Below are 18,439 nucleotides of genomic sequence, written 5' to 3' on the forward strand. Positions count from 1 at the left end.
CTCGTCCTCAGTGAAGAGCTGCTGTTGATCTAGTGTCTGCAAGAAAATACATACAAACGTGAATACTTAGGCAGGAATGCATTTATATTTTTATTATCTTCCCATTGAAATTATTATTAGCTGACTTGTACAGTTCACCAAACAACACTCAAAATTTTCATCAAAACACCCAGACGTGACACTGTAAGGGTTAGTACACTCACTGTGAGAAACTGTAAAATAGTTGTTTCTTGGCTATTTTCTCAGCAAAATTCTACTACAGATTTAGAGGTAGGAGAAAAAAATTCCTCTTGCTTCTAGTTGAGCTCTTATCTTCCCTTTAAAGTGATTCATAAACAAAATGTCCATTTTCTGTTTGAAAAGCATGTGGGAAAAGCTCTTTTAGAATCCACAGGGTGGCGCAAGACCTTTTCTGTTTGTGTGTGGACCATAAAGATTACATCTGCATTACATTAGTTTGCTACATTTTGTACATTACATTTAGCTAAGGCGCTTAACCACACACATACCAAAACAGGACTGAAAAAAAGCAAAGGTCAGAGACATGCCATTTGGTTTCCTGGTTAGAGCGATGGTAATAGCACAGTATGTTGCACTTGGAACACATTACCTCCCAGCTATCTGGCTCCAAAAATTCTTTTTTCTCTGTAGCTCGCAGGAACTCTTCCAAAGTCACTAGCCGGTCCTTGTTGATGTCAACCTATTTGAATCAAAAAATTAAACTCAACCTAAAGGACGGGTTTTGGTGGAGTTAATGTTTAATTTCATTATGCAAATACCTTCAAATATAACCATTTTATTTTTAAACTGTCCCATTTTCAAGGGAGTGCCTGCAACATCTTCTGAAAACTTCTCTCACAAGCTCATGTAGCTTAACAAAAATGGAAATAAAAAGTAAATCCTCACATTTTACTTCAAAATCCATTGGCTTTATTGGAAACATTATATGTGGTCACAGCCCCAACGCTAATAGTGGCATGCATGATTTTTCTGAGAAAAATGTTTTGTAGCTTTTTGGTAATAATTTTATAACTGTGAGTCAGAGTAATCTCCACTGTTGGATAGGGAGGTTTAAAACAGAAAAAACCCAACTGAATTGTGTCAGAATCCTTTAAGGGGAAGGGAGGAAATGCTTCCCTTTATGGATAATAGAAGACCAGGCTTGCTCCGTTCCTCAAGCTTAAGGAATATAGTTGAATACAGAAAAGATAGGCGTGAAAAACACTGTGGTTCAAAACATCCTCTTCCCTTTCCTCTGTCTCCTGAGCTGAAAACCTGTCAGAACTAGTAAAGGAATTCACTGCCATAGGTGATACCTTGAGCTCTGAGCCCTCTTCTGAAGGGACAAAGGTGAACTACACGAAAGAAGACATTGCTCTACTCCCTCTTCTCACACCTAATTCTTACCCATTTGCCAAGTGCAAAAGCACATTTAGAGTCTTCCCTGTTCGACACAAAATTCATAGGGAATTTCTATTGCATCTCTATATCTGCAAAAGATGGAGGCTACAGCACAATTCCTTCTCTGGAACTTCTTAAAAAATAGTCAGCAGGCATTTACATCAGAATTTGGGCACAGAACTTGAGAATTGTAGCTTTACGTGAATCCCAGCAGAAACAGCATTCAGTGTGACAGGTCATCCCTTTCTGCTGTACTTGGACAACCCTTCACGTTAGGAGGACTGTAATTCTTGAACACAGAAGGAAATCAGCAGCTCTACTGAACATCAGTCCCCACCTCATTCATTACATGTTCTCTCATTCTCAGCCTTTCTTCTTCCATTTCAACCATGTCATCCTCTTCATTTTTGGGATCGTAAACTTTTTCTAGCTGAAATTCAAAATTAGCAAATGTTAGTTTGGAGAAAGGGCTGCTCATTCAAATGACAGAGCATATTTGGAACAGTAGCGTGAAGATGTTGCTAAACACGTGAGTTCACCATTTTTCCAACAGAATGAGAGTGTGTGTGTGTAATTCTCTTTTAGCATAGTATTTAAGCAACAAGTGAGCTTTTCATTGCTAAGAACAAAGTTTTCAGTTAATTCATGTGGTCTGTTGTAATTCAGTGCTGTGGACATTACAGTAAAATTGACCTCAGCATGCACAGTCTGATCCTACATTTGATTCAAAGCAGGCAGAGTTTCCACATGGTTTCTGGAACAGGAGAGAGTAGGTTTTTTACCAGAGCATGCAGCTGACCCTGTAAGTATTCAGGATATCACAAGACAAATTGAGTGCTTAATTTAATGGTCCACTTCTCTTCTTGCACAATGTCTTTCAGGTGAGTTTATGCTTGTTTGCTTCTACTTAGGTTTCTTAGTCATTTAGCTTCGCTCGCTTAGCCATAGGTAATTTTAAGGCCCCAGACTACTTGTTTTTAAACTACAAAACTGCAAAATGGTGGGACATATTTGTCAAAAAAGACTGACATATATCTTTATTGCATTGTTAGAAATCTGTATTTGCAAATTTAATTTCTTCAAAAATTTACAGTAGTTTGAATTTATAAGCTTCTATATACACTGTATAGCACATTTCCTCTCTGACTCAAGAAATCTAGAAAAAATTGTTAAGACTAGATATTGACACCCATAGTACTGGATCTTTGAATGGGAAGTTTAGGGTTTTTTCCTGCTATACCAAAACAGAACCTACTGGAAAAATGAAGACCAAGGCCCTTTGTTTACTCACTGATTCTGCAATTCCCATCACTGTAGAATTTCGGTACATTGCTATCATTACCCTTCTGGGAGGCAAAGAAGTACTAATATTTGCATTTTTACAGAAAACAAACCAAGGCTTAAAGAAACTAAGAGCCTGTCTACTTTATCAGATGTACATTTGCTCCAAACTAGCTAGATACAAAATATGTGAAATTTCTGTAGCTGCTTCCACAACGTGCTGTCTTTGAGCCAATTTGCATGAGCGTGACCCTTTTCCTCTCAACAAGTCTTATGACTTTAAATTAGCACTGAATAAGCACAGATACCCAGCCTCAGAACCTCTACCAGGCTGCATCTAGCCAGAGCAGGAGTGCAGCTCTCTGCACTGCAATTTATACAGCTATAGCTATCCTGCAGATTAATTATAAAATCTCAAAGCCGCCTGTGGCAGAGAAATACATGAGCACTAGATCTCTGGTGTCTGAGTCCTGTGCTTCAACTACTTTATTTTCCCTGCTGATACGTTTTTACACTTTTGTAGAAACATTAAGGATGCACAAAACTTGGCGTGAATACTCTACTTTGTAGTCCAAAGCCCCCAAATATACTTGGAAAAAAATACAGACATCCCTGTAATCATTTACTGAAACAAGTTACGTTTTTGAATTTTTTTTTTTTTACCTCTTTAGTAAATAGGGCTTCTAATTCTTGCTCATCCAGGAAACCATCATTATTGACATCTACAAAAAGAAGTGTTGAAAATACAAGCTGAATATCTACAGAAAGTAAAACATGTAATAGTTTTCCATGAGTTAAGTAAGTATCAGCAAACACATCTCACACGGATTAAAAACCTCATTTAACAAGATGCTGGTTACATTCTGTTTAGGTTTTTATCAGGCATTGGCTGAATTGTATTACCATTCTTGGTTGGTTGGACAAGTCTGGAGCAATCTCCCTACTTCTTAGATTAGCAAACTGAAATAGGTCACAACAGGATTGCACAAAGTGCAATTGCCAAAAAATATTGCTGAGAACAAGTGTCTCAATTTAACAACTAAATTTGTAAATAGATTCAGGAGCAACAAAAATCTGTAGAGGAACTTTGTTAACCAACAGTGTGACTCTCAAAAAAACCTAAAGAATTATCTGAAAATCTGTATAAATATGCAGCGCTTGAGAAGAGATCACTGTAAAATTACTTTTCATGACAAATGCAAAGAGGAGAATCCTTGATAACTAATGATCCATCTTTTATCCTACATTCTACTCTGAATATTGTTATACTAACTCTGAAATTGAAAGAGAATGTCTACTTCGAATGAGTGTTATTATGCAATAGTTTTATTTAGTTGCTTCAAAGTTTTTATATACTAAGCTCTAAGGCAAAAGATTGTTTTAGCTATTCCTGTTTTGATAAGATTTGCACAAAAAAGCTACCAAAAATTTTCAGAAAATCATCTTGCCAGATCTCTTTCTAGAAAGAAGAAATAAGGTTTAATAAGTATAACACACTTATATATTTTATAAACCAAGATAAAAGTTCAGACTCAAGCTAGAACACTTTTCTTCAGTTAAATTATCATCTTTGGGATTAGTCAAATTCTGTGTACTGTTCAACCCTTCACAGCCCAGTGCCAGGCAGGATCTGCTTAAGGGTACTTTATTATGAAGCTTTTAACAATGTCAGGATATAAGGTTACACACTTATATAATCACATTTAAAGCAAAATGCCCATTGAGGTGCATCCTCATCTCTGCTACTATTTCATTGTCTCTAGCTGCACACTGCTCAGAAATATAGAAGCAGGATTGGGGGTCATTTTGGTTTTTCTTTTATTAAGGGAATCTTGCAACTTCTGAAGAGGCTTGGCACTTTTATGTCCACTCCAAAGATAAGGGGAGTCTGGCACTTATCTGCAGAGATGATGAGAAAGCAGGTTTTCCCACACACACCTCTGAGGATTTATTCCTAGTATGTAGTGTGTAAGCAAAGTTATCGTTACGGACAGCCCTCTAAGTACCCATACTTCCCTGAGCAATCACTACTGGTTATTGGCTGTATGATTTTATGAGTAGTTAAACAAAACTCTGTTTTCAACTTTTAAACCCCACAGTAAAGTTACAAACAATAACATAAATATTTTCTCCTATATACTCTTCAGATTCATCCAAATTGCTTGAGGTATAAGACAAACTTGCCCTCAGCAGAAGGTAACAGAAAGTTACACTTCACTTGTTCATTAAATTAAAGTAAACTCTTACCGTGTAATTTGAAAAATGTTTTGGGGTCAAATTCATTAGGATCTAGTCCATCTGCTTCTTCCCACACCTCTTTCAGTTGATCTTTGCTTCCCTATAGATTGGTTACAAAGAAAAACTATTCAAAAATGATTAAGCGTAATTTTTCTGCATTACCTTTGCATTACAGTTTCTCTGAAAGGCTTTATTTTCTGATTAGTCATGTTGCAAATTGAATCAATGGAATTTTCTTCAACTCCCTTTTGGTCAGGTCTAACACTTTCATTAGACAGAAAGGCCCAGGGAAAGGGCGAATGTCAAGGAAATGCATACTCTGTGGGAAGGAACACCTGTAATAATCAGTCATGGCCACAGACTCATCTAGAAACACTAGCTGAAGGGAGTTAAATTAGTTTGCCTTTTCTAGAGAAAAACTGCTGTGACGCAGTTCCTTGTAGGCCAGGCATACCATGAAGGCATCCCTACAGTTTTGAATACCGCTCTGGCTTCTTCCTCATGAGTTTTAGCTTCTTTGTAAATAATAATTCTGCCAGCAAATAGCATACTGGTACAGAAAAAATGGGGGTATATATAGTGGGTTTTGTAATGCTCTCAACACTGTTCCTACACTCTGCTCCCATGTCAATGAGAAGAGGCAAATGCTGAGAACAAACAAGATATACCCTTCTCTTCATTAGCTTTTTTCTCTCTGGAAAGGAAAGCTTCCACCCAATCATGTAAGAACAGATTGTGGCCTTACAGGATGGTGAACTTTAGGGTGATCTCCATGTTTTTTCTTCATCTCTTCAAATTTGGATTCTTCTCGCTGCCTCTTTTCTTCATCCAGTGTTTTTAAATACTCTCTCCTCTCATGTTCTTTCATCATCTCATATTTCTTAAACTCCTCATGGCGGGTCTTATCATAGTTTTCCAGGTCACTTGTAGCCTAAAAATATAGATATATGTAGACATATGATTATGCCACACGATTATGTTAACACGTACAACATGAAAAACACTGTATTGTTCAGATCTGTGGGCAAGGCTAGCCATATTGCCATTCTCTTTTTAAACATGAGGTAGACTAGTTGGGGGTTTCCTTTCATGTGACAGTGATGCAAAAACATCCCTCCACACTTCATTATTTTCACAGAAATTAATTTGCAAGGGTTCAACTGCTGGACAATTTTTGCAACTACACAGTACTGTAAGAAGGCATCAAGGTGTCCTTTCTCATCAATTAATAATAAATTAACTCAAGTTAAGTATGTCCCATACTAATTAAGCACAGCTTCAAATAGTGCCATTAACTCCTTGTTTATTTCAGAATAAGAACATTTGTAGCTTATCCTGCAGTTTAATGAAAAAAGTGTCTTCATTAATAATGGGAGTTAGTTTGCAGTAGCTTAATACAGATTAAATAAAAAAACCCAATTATATGGAGAGAAAGGGTGTGACGGGAGAATTTCTGACAAGTATAGAGTTTGGAGATGTATCATTTTCAGACAGCTCAAGGTATTAAAAGACGTTTTGGTAGTGCTTTTCAAAGTAACATGTTCATACCTGATATAGTCTCTCCACTATTTACATTTTAATTTTCAGATTCACTGTACCTTTTCAAAAACAGTTCCAAAGCACAGACCCCCTAAAATGCCCATTACACTCTGTCAATATCTCAGCTGAGAAATGAGAAGACAAGAAAAATAATGTAAGAGAAAGAACTGCCCTGCTGAGGATATGCTTCTCCTAGCCAACCAGAATTTTCCCAGAAGTGATGCTCAGAAATGGCAAGAGACTTTATAACATCTGTACAATAAATAATTTTACAGAAAATTGAGATACAATTTTCCAAGGGTAAAAAAAAATCCACAAAAATTACAGGAAGCTTAAAATATACCTTATCTTTCAATTTATTTTGAAAATATAAAAACTGTCAAATTCTCATGTTAGACATGCAGTGCTCTCTAAAGCATATCTGAGATTAAAGTCTTTTTTCCCCTTGGGAAGCATATTTTTTCCAGCAGTTGAAAAAAGCCATGCCATGCTTACCTTAACTGCATCCCCTTAATAAACATGCACTGACAAAAAACCCCCACACCTGTGATTGGTACTGAATCTGCTAAATAGACATAGAATGCCATGCCCAGCATATGTAATTTCTAATATTGGTATCTTAAATTCTACTCTGCTGCGGTTTTGCAGCTTGACATAAATATAATAGATCCCAAAATTCAAATGGTTAGTTTAGGGATGATTTTTTATGTCATTCTGTGAGACACTTAAATAATTTAGAATTAGAAATCAGAAAATACATTTGGGAAAAATGTACCCCTATCAAAACTGCATTTAATTTAAATGCTCTCAGAAAGGCATATTTTATTCCCGAAGTTGTTTGTACTGGCACATGAATGCAAGTCCTGTTAAGACGCCACGCCAAAATTTATGGGCTCTTCAGCATAATGCACTCTGACAACAGTTTTCAAGTGTGCCATGGAGACAACTGACTTTTCTCTGAAAATGAAAACTGCATGTCATTTATAAAAAAGTGGCATATATAAAAGGATTTGCCTTTACCAGAGAAAAAGCATAATAATTAATACCAAAACCACCCATAGTAGTTTATATCTAGCACTCACTGCTTTGATCAACATATCTAAGTCTTTAGGTTCGAACGTGTCAGGATTCTGATGGTTCAGGTGCTCAAACTGTTTAAGGAGAGCCTGATGGTCTATGCCAGTGTCTGAAAAAACAAGGTACAAATGTAAAACATTAAAATAAGTTTGAAATCAAGTGAGATCAGGAAAAACTTAAAAACTTCCAAACGGGAGCTTGTGCCCTTGTAAGTACCTGAGGCTCCCTGAGGACTGGATAATTTTTTCCACTGTCGGAGGAAACTATAGCAGCACTTCTAAAGTTGCTTTTCCTGAAGGAGATTGGCAAACTTGATAGCAATTTGCACTGTATTCCTTCTGATGTGTCAGTGTTGCACTGCACACAATAATTTAACATGCACAAATAAAGGCTTGTGTTTCAGCAAGGAAACGTGCAATCAATTTGAGCTTTGCAAACTAAGAAAAACCTTTTATTCCCTTTTACATAAATGACATAAATGAGATAGTTGAAGTTATGTGCAGTATCAGAGCTAACAACTTGCATCTTTTTCCTGAACTGGAAGAAGTCTGACTCTTCTATTGCCCTGTACATTTTGCAAATGACTTGTATCTGGCCAAAGATGTATGTACAATATGGTGTAAAATTATATCAAATCAGATAAGCAGATATTCAAATTTCATTTGTGCAAAACGAGAAGTGCAAGACAGTGGAGAGTCAGGTCCTGTGTCTAAAAGCTGCAAACATTTCTCTCTTCCTTATGACAGGAACTATACCCAACAATATCAATACACAATGCACTAACAACAAAACACATTTCTACAACAGGCTTTTCTAGCTGTTACCATGGTTTCTGACTGCTAATGCTAGATAATAATGCTATCTTAAGCAGCATACACTTTGATATGTTATGTATAATAATTTTGACAAGCTTTTACTAGATGGCTTAGCAAAGAATATTTTATTTGTTTAAAAAAAATTGGAAAACACAATTTTGAACATGTTATTCTTTGGTAAACTCTCTGTCTTACACTCAATGCTGTGTTTGTATTATCACAAAACAGCAAACGCTGGCTGGGGCAGATTTCAGCCATCATTCCTCCCTGGTGAGATCATAATTTCTGTTGAAATATATGCGCTTTAGCCTGTTTTTGAAACATTTTTTAGAAGTGTAATAATAGTTTTTTTCAAAAACAAACAAAAAAACAAACAAAAAAACCCCAAAAAAACCCCTGCCCCCAAACCCATTTTTCTCCATTCCTTATATTTATGGGAAAAGACTCATTCTATTTGACAGTATTTACTTGCCACATTACTGTATTATCTGAGACCCAACCCCTAACATTCTTCTGTCCTGTACTGATCAGTCTAGTAGGATCTTGGTGCAAATATTTAAAAACACATCTGGATCAGGACTGAATATACGCAGAATATAATCTCAAGTCTGGTTTTTTTTTCTAAGCCTGATCCATCTGAGAGGGAAGAAAACAGGGAGGGTTGTGTGCTTTTTTTTTTTTTTTTTACATCAGATAGAAGACTAAGATATTAAATGGTGTTACAGGGAAAAGATTAACAGAACAAATAAAAGGAAACCAAATAGCTCTGCCTGCTGTTACTACAGAATGCTCTTTTGTACATGTTCCAAGATGTTGCACAGGTGTACAGATGCAGCTGTATTTTACAGGTAATCTGGCCATACTACTTGTACGTGGTGTGAAGTACTCGCTGGTAAGGCTGATGGTAAACTTTACAACTTTGTAACACTCCCAATGTTTTCACATCTTAGTAGTCATCTGAATATTTTGAACTGGAATAATCTGTTCTTGTTCTTTCCCAAATGTAAGATCTCACACTTATACTGTAACAGATCTGATCTGTTGGGGGGAATTATGTTTTCTAAAGCACGCTCTGTTAGTTACTCTTGATTTATGGAAGTAGAGAGGGCTAGAAGTAATCAGTCAATTAAACTATTAAAAAAATTTCAAAACCCACAAAATTACTATGTACACAATCAGGTATCATTAGCTGCTGTCAACTAGCTCACTGTGAGTGTCACCATCATGTCACTGGACTGCTTGTCTGCAATAGGAGCATGAGACCGGGTTCTTGGCAGCTGAAGAACCACCTGAGGAAGATGAACACGGGGTCTGGCAGATATGTGAGGCAATGCACTGACTCCTGTGGAGGGGCTACCGCTGGTCTGCACTGTCTAGCTACCAATGGACTGTACTCTCTGGACTAGAACTTTCATTAAAAGAAAACAAAGGACAGAAAGGTGATCTGATGCCCTCAGCCAACTCTATATTATTATTCATTAATTATACTATGGTAGCACCTAAAGACTTAATTGGAAAGGTACTGCACTGTAAATATCTTTTTTCCCAAATTAATCTGATGCTTTCCTGACCCTAGTAACATCCCCATGAACACATATTTGCACACACGTACTTTTTCAGTCTACTTGCCACCTCTAAATTCGTCTTAGTCTAGAAGACAGATCCTTATTCTTGCACTATTTTAAATTGATACATTACCTATTCAGTTCAGTGGGATCCCTCCCCATAACCTGCAAGTGTTTTTAATAATAAAATAATCTGCATAGGCAAATTAAGCCCTTTTTATTAGAGCTTCTTTGTGAAAAACAGCATTTCAGAAACAAGATCATGCAGTCCATCTTGATCTTTGTTTATGAGCAACTAATTATCTTCAAAAAGAAACCACTAATAAGAAACTTACAGAATTTTTCTAAATGCAAACTTTAAAAATTCTTCGGTAATAAGAAATAAAAAGGGATAGCACCATTTCCCACACAAACATACAGCAATCAGAATCATTAGAAACCTGTATACTTTATTCATTAAAAGAAATTGCCTCAGTTTGTACGATTTCATTAGCAATTAAGAAAATGCTATGAAGAATTTTTTTCACTCCACATGTTTTTCTTTATTCAGGTGCTTAAAACTGCCCCAAAAATAAGAAAAATAATCTTCTGAACTGAAATGTTTAATGTTTGTTATAAATTTGTACATTAATTCTTATTGGCGGAAAGGGGGCTTAAAAAGAGAAAAAGGAAAACTTTTGTGTTAACTAACTGTAAAAAAAAAAAAAAATTCTACCCTGTAAAGACATGAAATGCTATGTCATGTTCTATTCTTAAACATAGTCCTACTATGTTACTAGTTCTCAGTGGGTAATCTATAAATCGATGCACTACAAAAATAAAAAAAGAGGTTGAAAAAGATTAGAACTATCTGAAAAATCCACTGCCAGAATCAAGTTTAGTTATTTATAAAATACAGATGGCTTTTCTCTTCTCCCCTGTTTCCTATAAAGATGGGTCTTTACTGGCCCTAGGCCAGCTCAGAAAGGACACTCACTTTCAAACAAAGCATAACTGATGGATTTTGGGCACCTCTCCAACACAATCCGATCTCTTAACTCACCTAGTTAAATTTTGTATTCTTACCTTGAACAGAATCCATTTTAGCTTTAATTAACATTCTTAATCTTGCCACCTCTTGTCTTTTTAGTTCATCCAGCCGTGTTCTCACGTGGTGGCTTACTAAATCAAGCTCTCTGCTTAGTTTTCCGCTCTGTCAAAAAATAGAAGTTACGTATAAAACCTAGAATGAAGTAGCCTTTAGGATTCCCATTAGACATGAGCTGCAAGACAGCAGACTAGTGGCATTCTTTGGCAATACTGTAGCCCACATTATAAGAATCTCAGAATTTTTTTCAAAAAGCAGATTCAAATTTTTTAAGCCTATGGTTATAGAAACAGAGAGGAATCCTAAAAGCTTTCTGAAAAGAGAATTTCTAAGTATCTTGCTCCTCCAAAGAGCAAAAGCATGACCTTGAAGCAGCAATACCTAATAATGTTTAAAAAGTGACAAATTTCTTGATCAAATGTTCTCAAATTAGTTCAAAAGAACTGTGAGATGCACACGAAGAGCTGTGTTCTTCATCCACTTGATGACGGCTGTAAGACTTGAGAGAAGGTACAAGCACAGCAACAGCCACCAATGCTGTATTGCAAGAATATTTATCAGGATCGGGAAATGGATAGCAACCTTCAAGGCTTGCACTGGATGTAGCACAGAAGAAAAAGGAGCCAAAAGCTGCCAACAGCAACATGAGGGATTAAAGGAAATGCAAAAGGCAGGATCTCCTCTTTAAGTCTATCACTTTAGACTGTTTCCTACCTGCCCCTTGCTGAATTTCTAGCTCATAAAGGGGAATGGAGAACAGCCACCAACTAGAGCCAGGAACTAAAGTAGAAAAGACAAGAATGTGGTGAGGTTTTGGAGAGAGTGCTATGTGGATTGGCATAAAAGAAAGGACAGCAGTGGAGAAAGCTAGAGGTCTATTTTATTCCTATATACACTGACTTTACCTCCAGCATAACTCCTCAATTTCCCCAGACTTTAAAATCTGACTTGCTTGTAATTCTCTTCCATGTCATCATATTCATTTGTGACATGCTATCTTAATCTCAGAAGGCAGATATACCTCTATGTTCAAAACAGTGTTCCAAATGACTCAGCAGGCAACAGCGAGCGAGAGCTACACTTGCAGCTGTTTTGACGTACATTAAGGTTTACCTACCTGTATGGAGTCTGAAATTGGCTTTTTAGTAGATAGGCAGAAGGCAGAAACTATGAATTCAAGCATACGTTGTTGGGGGGGGGTTTATGCTATGGGATACTCTTTAATGAACAGAAGTTCTGCTGTCCCTTGACTAAAGACAAAGATCTAGTAAGAGTTAAATACCTAAGCAAATAAAAACGAGAGGAAATTTAAGCTCACAAAAATTGAGAGAAGTATGAAGAAAGAAAAAGAAGAAAGAATACAACATACATATCTCGTGATTATGGATTTAATTAACCTTAATTTAACTCTTTTTTTTGTACCTACCTTTATTTCCTCTATGTCAGCAGTCTGGAGTTTCTCCCTGAAATGCTTATCTGTTTCCAAGACATCTATTACTTGCCTGAGATATTCATCATAATAAAGTCCTGTATCCTTCAAAAAAAAAAAAGTGAAATTGAGAAAAGAATATACTACCAAACATTTCACTTTGTTTAAATACAATGATTAAACTGAAACTCAAATCTCAGCAACACAAGCATTATACTGTCTTACATATCTTCTTTTTTTCTGATTTGCATCATTGCCCTATAACAACTTATTCTTATGATTCATTTGTTTCAGCAACTGACGAGGAAGAGGAGAAAAGTGTTTAGGAATCCATGTCATACCCAAGCACCTGTCATGTTAATATAGTTTGGGGTTTTTTTAAAACAGTGCAATTCATTCATTACTGTTCTATTTGAAACACTGAACTGGAATCACTGAGTGGAATTTCCTAAGCCATCACTCTAATCGCTTGAAAGAAGTCTCTCTGGAACAGTAAGCAGTTCTTCCTATTGTAAGCTGGGGAATTCCTTCCATGTGCCTTCAGCAGCTCACGAAAAAAAATAAAATAAGAATAAAATTAAAAAAAAAAAAAAAGAGAACAAATTTAAACGGAACCTCACCATAGTAGATGGTAGACTGTATGACAATACTGCAATACTGGCTAATATTAGTTTCCTTCCTGCAAGTAACTCCAGTAAAGAACATCTAAATTTCGGGAAGGGGGTTTGCTATAGCCAGGTTACTAGCAATCAGGAAAAAATACTTAATTAGATAAATTTCATTACACTTACTGGATTTTCTACCTTCTCTCCTTCTACGTGGCCTTCTCCTTTGACTTTTGTCTTATCTATGTCTATAGGTACAGCTTCCAAGGCCATTAGGAGACATGTCATCAGCAAAATACACTGTTGGGGCAGGACAGAGAGCCTCTTCATCTGAAATGAGACCAAGTCACAAAAATCAACATAAACGATGTTATCATACTGTACTGATTAGAATTTTTTGACATTCCTACGTAGATACCTGTAATAACCCACTTCCCACATGTTCTACTGGTCTCAAGGAACACTAAAACTCAAAGAATTAAATACAGCTTTGATTTTTAAAGACCATTATTACACAAGCAGATTTCCTCAGATTATCCTACAGTTGTGTGGCAAACCCAAGTTGTACTGTAAACGGTGAGAGGTTTTTAACATGTTGAGGTATTATCAATGGCTCTGCAGAACAGGTGGGAACACCCAAAGTTCATACACTTGTTTAGGATGGCCAAGTCTTGCATAACTAATACTGACACTCCTATTCTGATCATGTCTTTGCTGAAGTTATTGGCAAACTCCTAAAGACAATCACGGACACTGAATCAGATCTTAGTGTAGTAATGCCGATAGTTTTTATGTTTCAGCAATGGAGTGGTTTGCCTAATTTGGAGTCAAGATCCCCTCCAAAATTTTTTTGCAGGAAAAATATTTTACAATCCATGTTATATCCATACTTCAAGTTGACAAAGATTCCTGAAAGAAGTGTTCACACTACCTGAAATTGTTGCTGAGGCTGGGTCTTTATTAATAAGTCTCCCCTAGACTTTCTTTGGTGTTTTACGTGGGGCTAACTCGCATCTAGTTTGATGAGCATCAAGCTCTGTCTTCTCCCTCTCTATCAAATTTGTTTGAAAATAGTTCACTTCATTCAGAAACTGATATGGAATACTTAAACAGTGCGAGTACAAGAAATCCAGCTAAAAAAGTAACGATGGTAATCCAGCATCCGACAGCAAAGTCAAGCTCTTGAGACTATTCAGCCAATTCAGCCTATGACAGTCCACACAGTCTCTGGATATTCTCTAAAAAGCTTGAGCAAACTCCAATGTTACGTTAGTAATATCAATCACCTCCTGGAAAGTGAAAGTTGCCAGTCAGATACTGTCTAAAATTATCTTAGATACGTCAAAGAAAAAGACATAATATTCAAGAAATGTGCAGTCAAACAAATTAAAAGTATACCTGCTACAAGGGGAATTTCTGTGCAAGTGCTTTAACTAGTTGTGCAAGTAAGTCTATCAAAAGTACTTATGTCCACCAGCAGCAAATCTCCTTTTTTTGGGGGGGGTGGGAGGGACAAACTGTAATTATGGTGTCAGTGCCAGTTTTCCTGACTACATGCTCTGATACTTGACAGTAAAGCATTACTTTTGCTTGGATCATACTGCCCCTTTACTAAGGCAATAAATATAGATAATGGTACATACTTAATATTAAGCATTGTTGACACCCTTTATTCATATAAGTATTATGTAAAAGAAAGCACTCTTATTAAGAAAAAAAAAGGGAAATGCATAAAAGATGTGCAGAGATATTCTTTCTTTTGTTGGAGATGAGGGAACAGCTGGAGATAAAAATATATCCACCTATCCACCTTTTGTTTTGTATGTCAGAGGCTCAAGAATGACAAGAATTCTCTGCTTTTTCTTAATCACCTCTTCAGCAAAAAGAGCCTAAATGGATTCTGCTCAGTTATAGCAACTATCTGTTACTTTCATTTAAAAAATGACTAACATCTGATTGTTACCAGATGGGATAGCAGGAGCTACTGTTGCTGCCATATTGAGCGTATTAGATTCAATGTCAGCACTACTGTCAGATCCACAACAGCAAGTCTCATTAGCTTTGCCTAGGTCATTCCTTTAAAACAAGCAAACACACAAACAAACAAAATGCCAAACCCAGATTGATTTGCTGGAACTAGTAAGTTCATTTCTATACTTCTACACAAGCTGTTGGCTTGCAGTGACTTTACAGAGCTGATGAAAGAAGGAATTAGTTATTCACTATCACTTTTAAAAATGCTGAAGTTCCAATATTTCAGACGTTTTTAATTACAGAATATTGTTGTATAAATGCTCTGCCTAGGTTTGTAATTTCAATGGGATTTAATCACAGGAAATAATAATAACTAACAAATACTATCGTTATTTACCTAAATATTGTTATTTAGGTTTTCAAGTGTCCTAATCTTGATGTAGACGCCAAGACTGAATATTTCTGAGTACTAACTGGATCGCTTCTATAAACCAAATCACCAAGTTCATGGACTTTCCCAGAAATTTCCCTTCCTGTCCTCATCCTGGATCTTCAGGCCAGGCTAGGTTACAGGGCAGATCAACAATGCGGCTGGGAAGTCCTCAACTAGAGCTATCAGTTGAGTTTGTACCTGTTAGCGGCACAGCTCATTTTATGTATCAGTGGCATGGATAACATTAATAAGTCTATATGTGATGCAGGCCATCAATTCTTTTAGCTGGCAGACAACCATCACCCTATCGTCACTTAATTTTTTCTGTCTTGCATGGACAAGATCACCTAATTTTGTCCTCTTTTTTCCAAAAGTAAATTGCCACATCTGGTGTTAGTCATTCTCTGAACACTGTTGTCTCTTATTTTATCCTTACCAAGGCATTTTGATATACCTGTCAACATACGAACACAGCTAGATCACCATGTAGGCTTGAATACAACAAATGGAAAGTGGAAATACCTTAACCTACGCAGCAGGTTGGATAGAAATAGAAAAGAGTGTTTCTGTAACAGACTACCTATATAAAACATGACCAGCCCTCATCATATTTATAATTCAATATGCTTCCTCAGGAGCATAATGACACCTCTGGTCTGTAAGAGCAAAGGGCCCTCTAGCCCTGGATCCTGTCTGCAGTGACGGGTGCTTAGGGAAGGACATGAGAACAGTGATACTCACTGTCACTTATAGATTGCCTCAGCCCGAGATTTTTGGCCTTTCTTACATTCAGGTTGTACCTTTTCTTTACTTCAATGGATTTTTATTTCAGTTCTTTATTCAATTGATTTTTGAACCATAAAAAGTTCGTATCATCTGTAACACCCTATGGCAAGTAGTTCCACAGATAACACATGTTGTGTGAACCATCTCTGCTCTGAACCTGTCATTCATTTACCCCATTCAATAACCCCCTAGGTTCTTGTATTGGAAGAGATGTGAACAATTTATTGTTAATTACCATTTCCATATTATAGCTCTCCAACAGTGATCATACACCAGTCCTCACTCTTCTAGCCTAGAGAGTGCTAGCTTACCTACTGATTCCTTTCACGAAGCTTTTCCTGACCTTTGATCATGCTTGCTAGTCTTCCCTTAATCTTCTCCAGTCCTTTAATATCCCATTTGAAACAGAAGAACCTTGGGAGGCCTAGGCTATGCTACAGATTTTATCAGAGCATTGCTTCTTAACAAGAAAGGTTTATAAATTCTATAGGTAGGACTGAGAATATTTGCAACGTGATGGTTCACTTCCAAAGCAGATTGAGATACAGTTGTGAGGAAGCTATGGTACTTTCCTTTTCAGATGAAAGAAACAGCAAAGAAAGTAAAAGTAAGGCAAACACTTAGTTCAGTATCTGTCAACTAAGTGTATTTAAAAAATGAATAGGAAAGAACAGCCTGGGCAATAACTTCTCTAAACACAGAGCATCACAGTCAAAAAAATTTACAAGTAAAACAAAACTCCACCTTGCTGAAATTCTAGCAGAGTATGAATGGGGCAGTCTAGTAAACTGGTAAGTGAAAGGCCGTAAGTATGCAATGGATATGAAACAAAACTAATAAAAACCAAAACACTTATGAAGTATATGAGTATAATAACTATACTCAGTATTTTCAGAAATGTTATTTTTTTAAACGGTTATGTATGTTTGAAGTACTCATTTAAAGAAACTGTAGCTTCTAATAATGCTAAAAATTTGGACCCCTGATAGATGAATAAATATTTTCCCGACTGAAATATTTTCATATATACGAAATTATAGAAATAAAAGTAATTTAATATTATCGTAAGCCACTCTAGTTATGTAAGGTGTGTAAACAGTGTTTTTGAAAATCATATGTGGCTATTATTTGAGCATGCTCATTTCATGTAAGACAAACAGGTCATGTAGTGAGCTGAACCATGGCAGAGAAGGCAGAAACTCAAGTGCTAGCCATAGTTACGGCATCGATTCATTCTTTGCCTACGGCAAGTACTAAAGCCAACACTTGCAATGATGACACCTGGTCTTTGATCCATTTTAAACACATAAAGAATCTTTTTAAAGCTGCTAACCCACAACTTCTAGTAATATAAATAATTGTGGAGATAGGGATTGTCAGCTTAGGCCGAAGGGGGGCACACAGTTAAATTTTTAGGACTTTTTCCTTGCTACTCAGGAAAACTGATACATAAAATGTCCATGCTAAACTGAAACAACTGAGGTATAAGCAAACATGGTGGTCTGCCAAACCACATATGAGGGAGCACTACTCTCCAGCAGATTTGGGATGGGCAACTGGAGCCGTATCATCTTAAACTACCTCTGCAGTAGTCAGCAAAGCTTATCTATCAAAAGCCCTAATCAAACTAAGTGCCATTGGGTCTGCTGACTTTCTGTGGGACTTGTGCTCATGGACAATTTGGGTCCCCTTGGAAATAGCAACCTTTGCAATTACACGCTATCATACGTAATGGGAAGGACTGGATGATACCACAATATGTTCTTCACAACTATTTGATGTAATAAGCTGCTCTGAAAAGAAGTCTATCCACCGCCCATCAGGCAGTTTTGTTTCAGGTTGTGCATAGGGTGTTTTTATCATAGCCCTTTTGATAAAACAAGCCAAAAAATCCACAAGTACCAGGAAGAATTAAAAGCAGAGAAGACCAAAATGAGTAAGCAAAAAATATCTCTACCATTGCAGCTGAGTTTGTAGACTACTATGCTTAACACAGGACTTCCAGTAGTATTTTGAGGAACCCAACTGTTTACACAACCTGTGCTATAACAAGTAAATTGGAAATATATTTATTAGAATAAAAAATAATTACCTAGTGAAGACAGAGTTACTGTATTTAGGTATCTATTAGTCCAAGACTATACTCATCAAAATTGCCTCAATAAAAGCAGGTGACTAAGACATGCATCAACCTTTAGAGTTGCTCACA

General features: G+C 36.6%; 1 protein-coding gene across 1 annotated transcript in view; it reads right to left on the reverse strand.

Moving 5' to 3' along the window:
- NUCB2 (nucleobindin 2) overlaps positions 1-13,367 on the reverse strand; it is a 15,501-nt gene extending 2,134 nt beyond the window's left edge. The window contains 10 exon segments of the mRNA XM_009328551.1: positions 3-36; positions 611-700; positions 1,739-1,831; positions 3,346-3,404; positions 4,930-5,020; positions 5,666-5,851; positions 7,542-7,645; positions 10,982-11,108; positions 12,430-12,537; positions 13,224-13,367. Of these exon segments, the coding sequence (XP_009326826.1) occupies positions 3-36; positions 611-700; positions 1,739-1,831; positions 3,346-3,404; positions 4,930-5,020; positions 5,666-5,851; positions 7,542-7,645; positions 10,982-11,108; positions 12,430-12,537; positions 13,224-13,367 (1,036 nt within the window).
- Between the last annotated feature and the right edge of the window lie 5,072 nt (positions 13,368-18,439).

This window comes from Pygoscelis adeliae, unplaced genomic scaffold (assembly GCF_000699105.1).
Source record: "Pygoscelis adeliae isolate BGI_AS28 unplaced genomic scaffold, ASM69910v1 Scaffold166, whole genome shotgun sequence".
In the NCBI taxonomy this organism is placed as follows: domain Eukaryota; kingdom Metazoa; phylum Chordata; class Aves; order Sphenisciformes; family Spheniscidae; genus Pygoscelis; species Pygoscelis adeliae.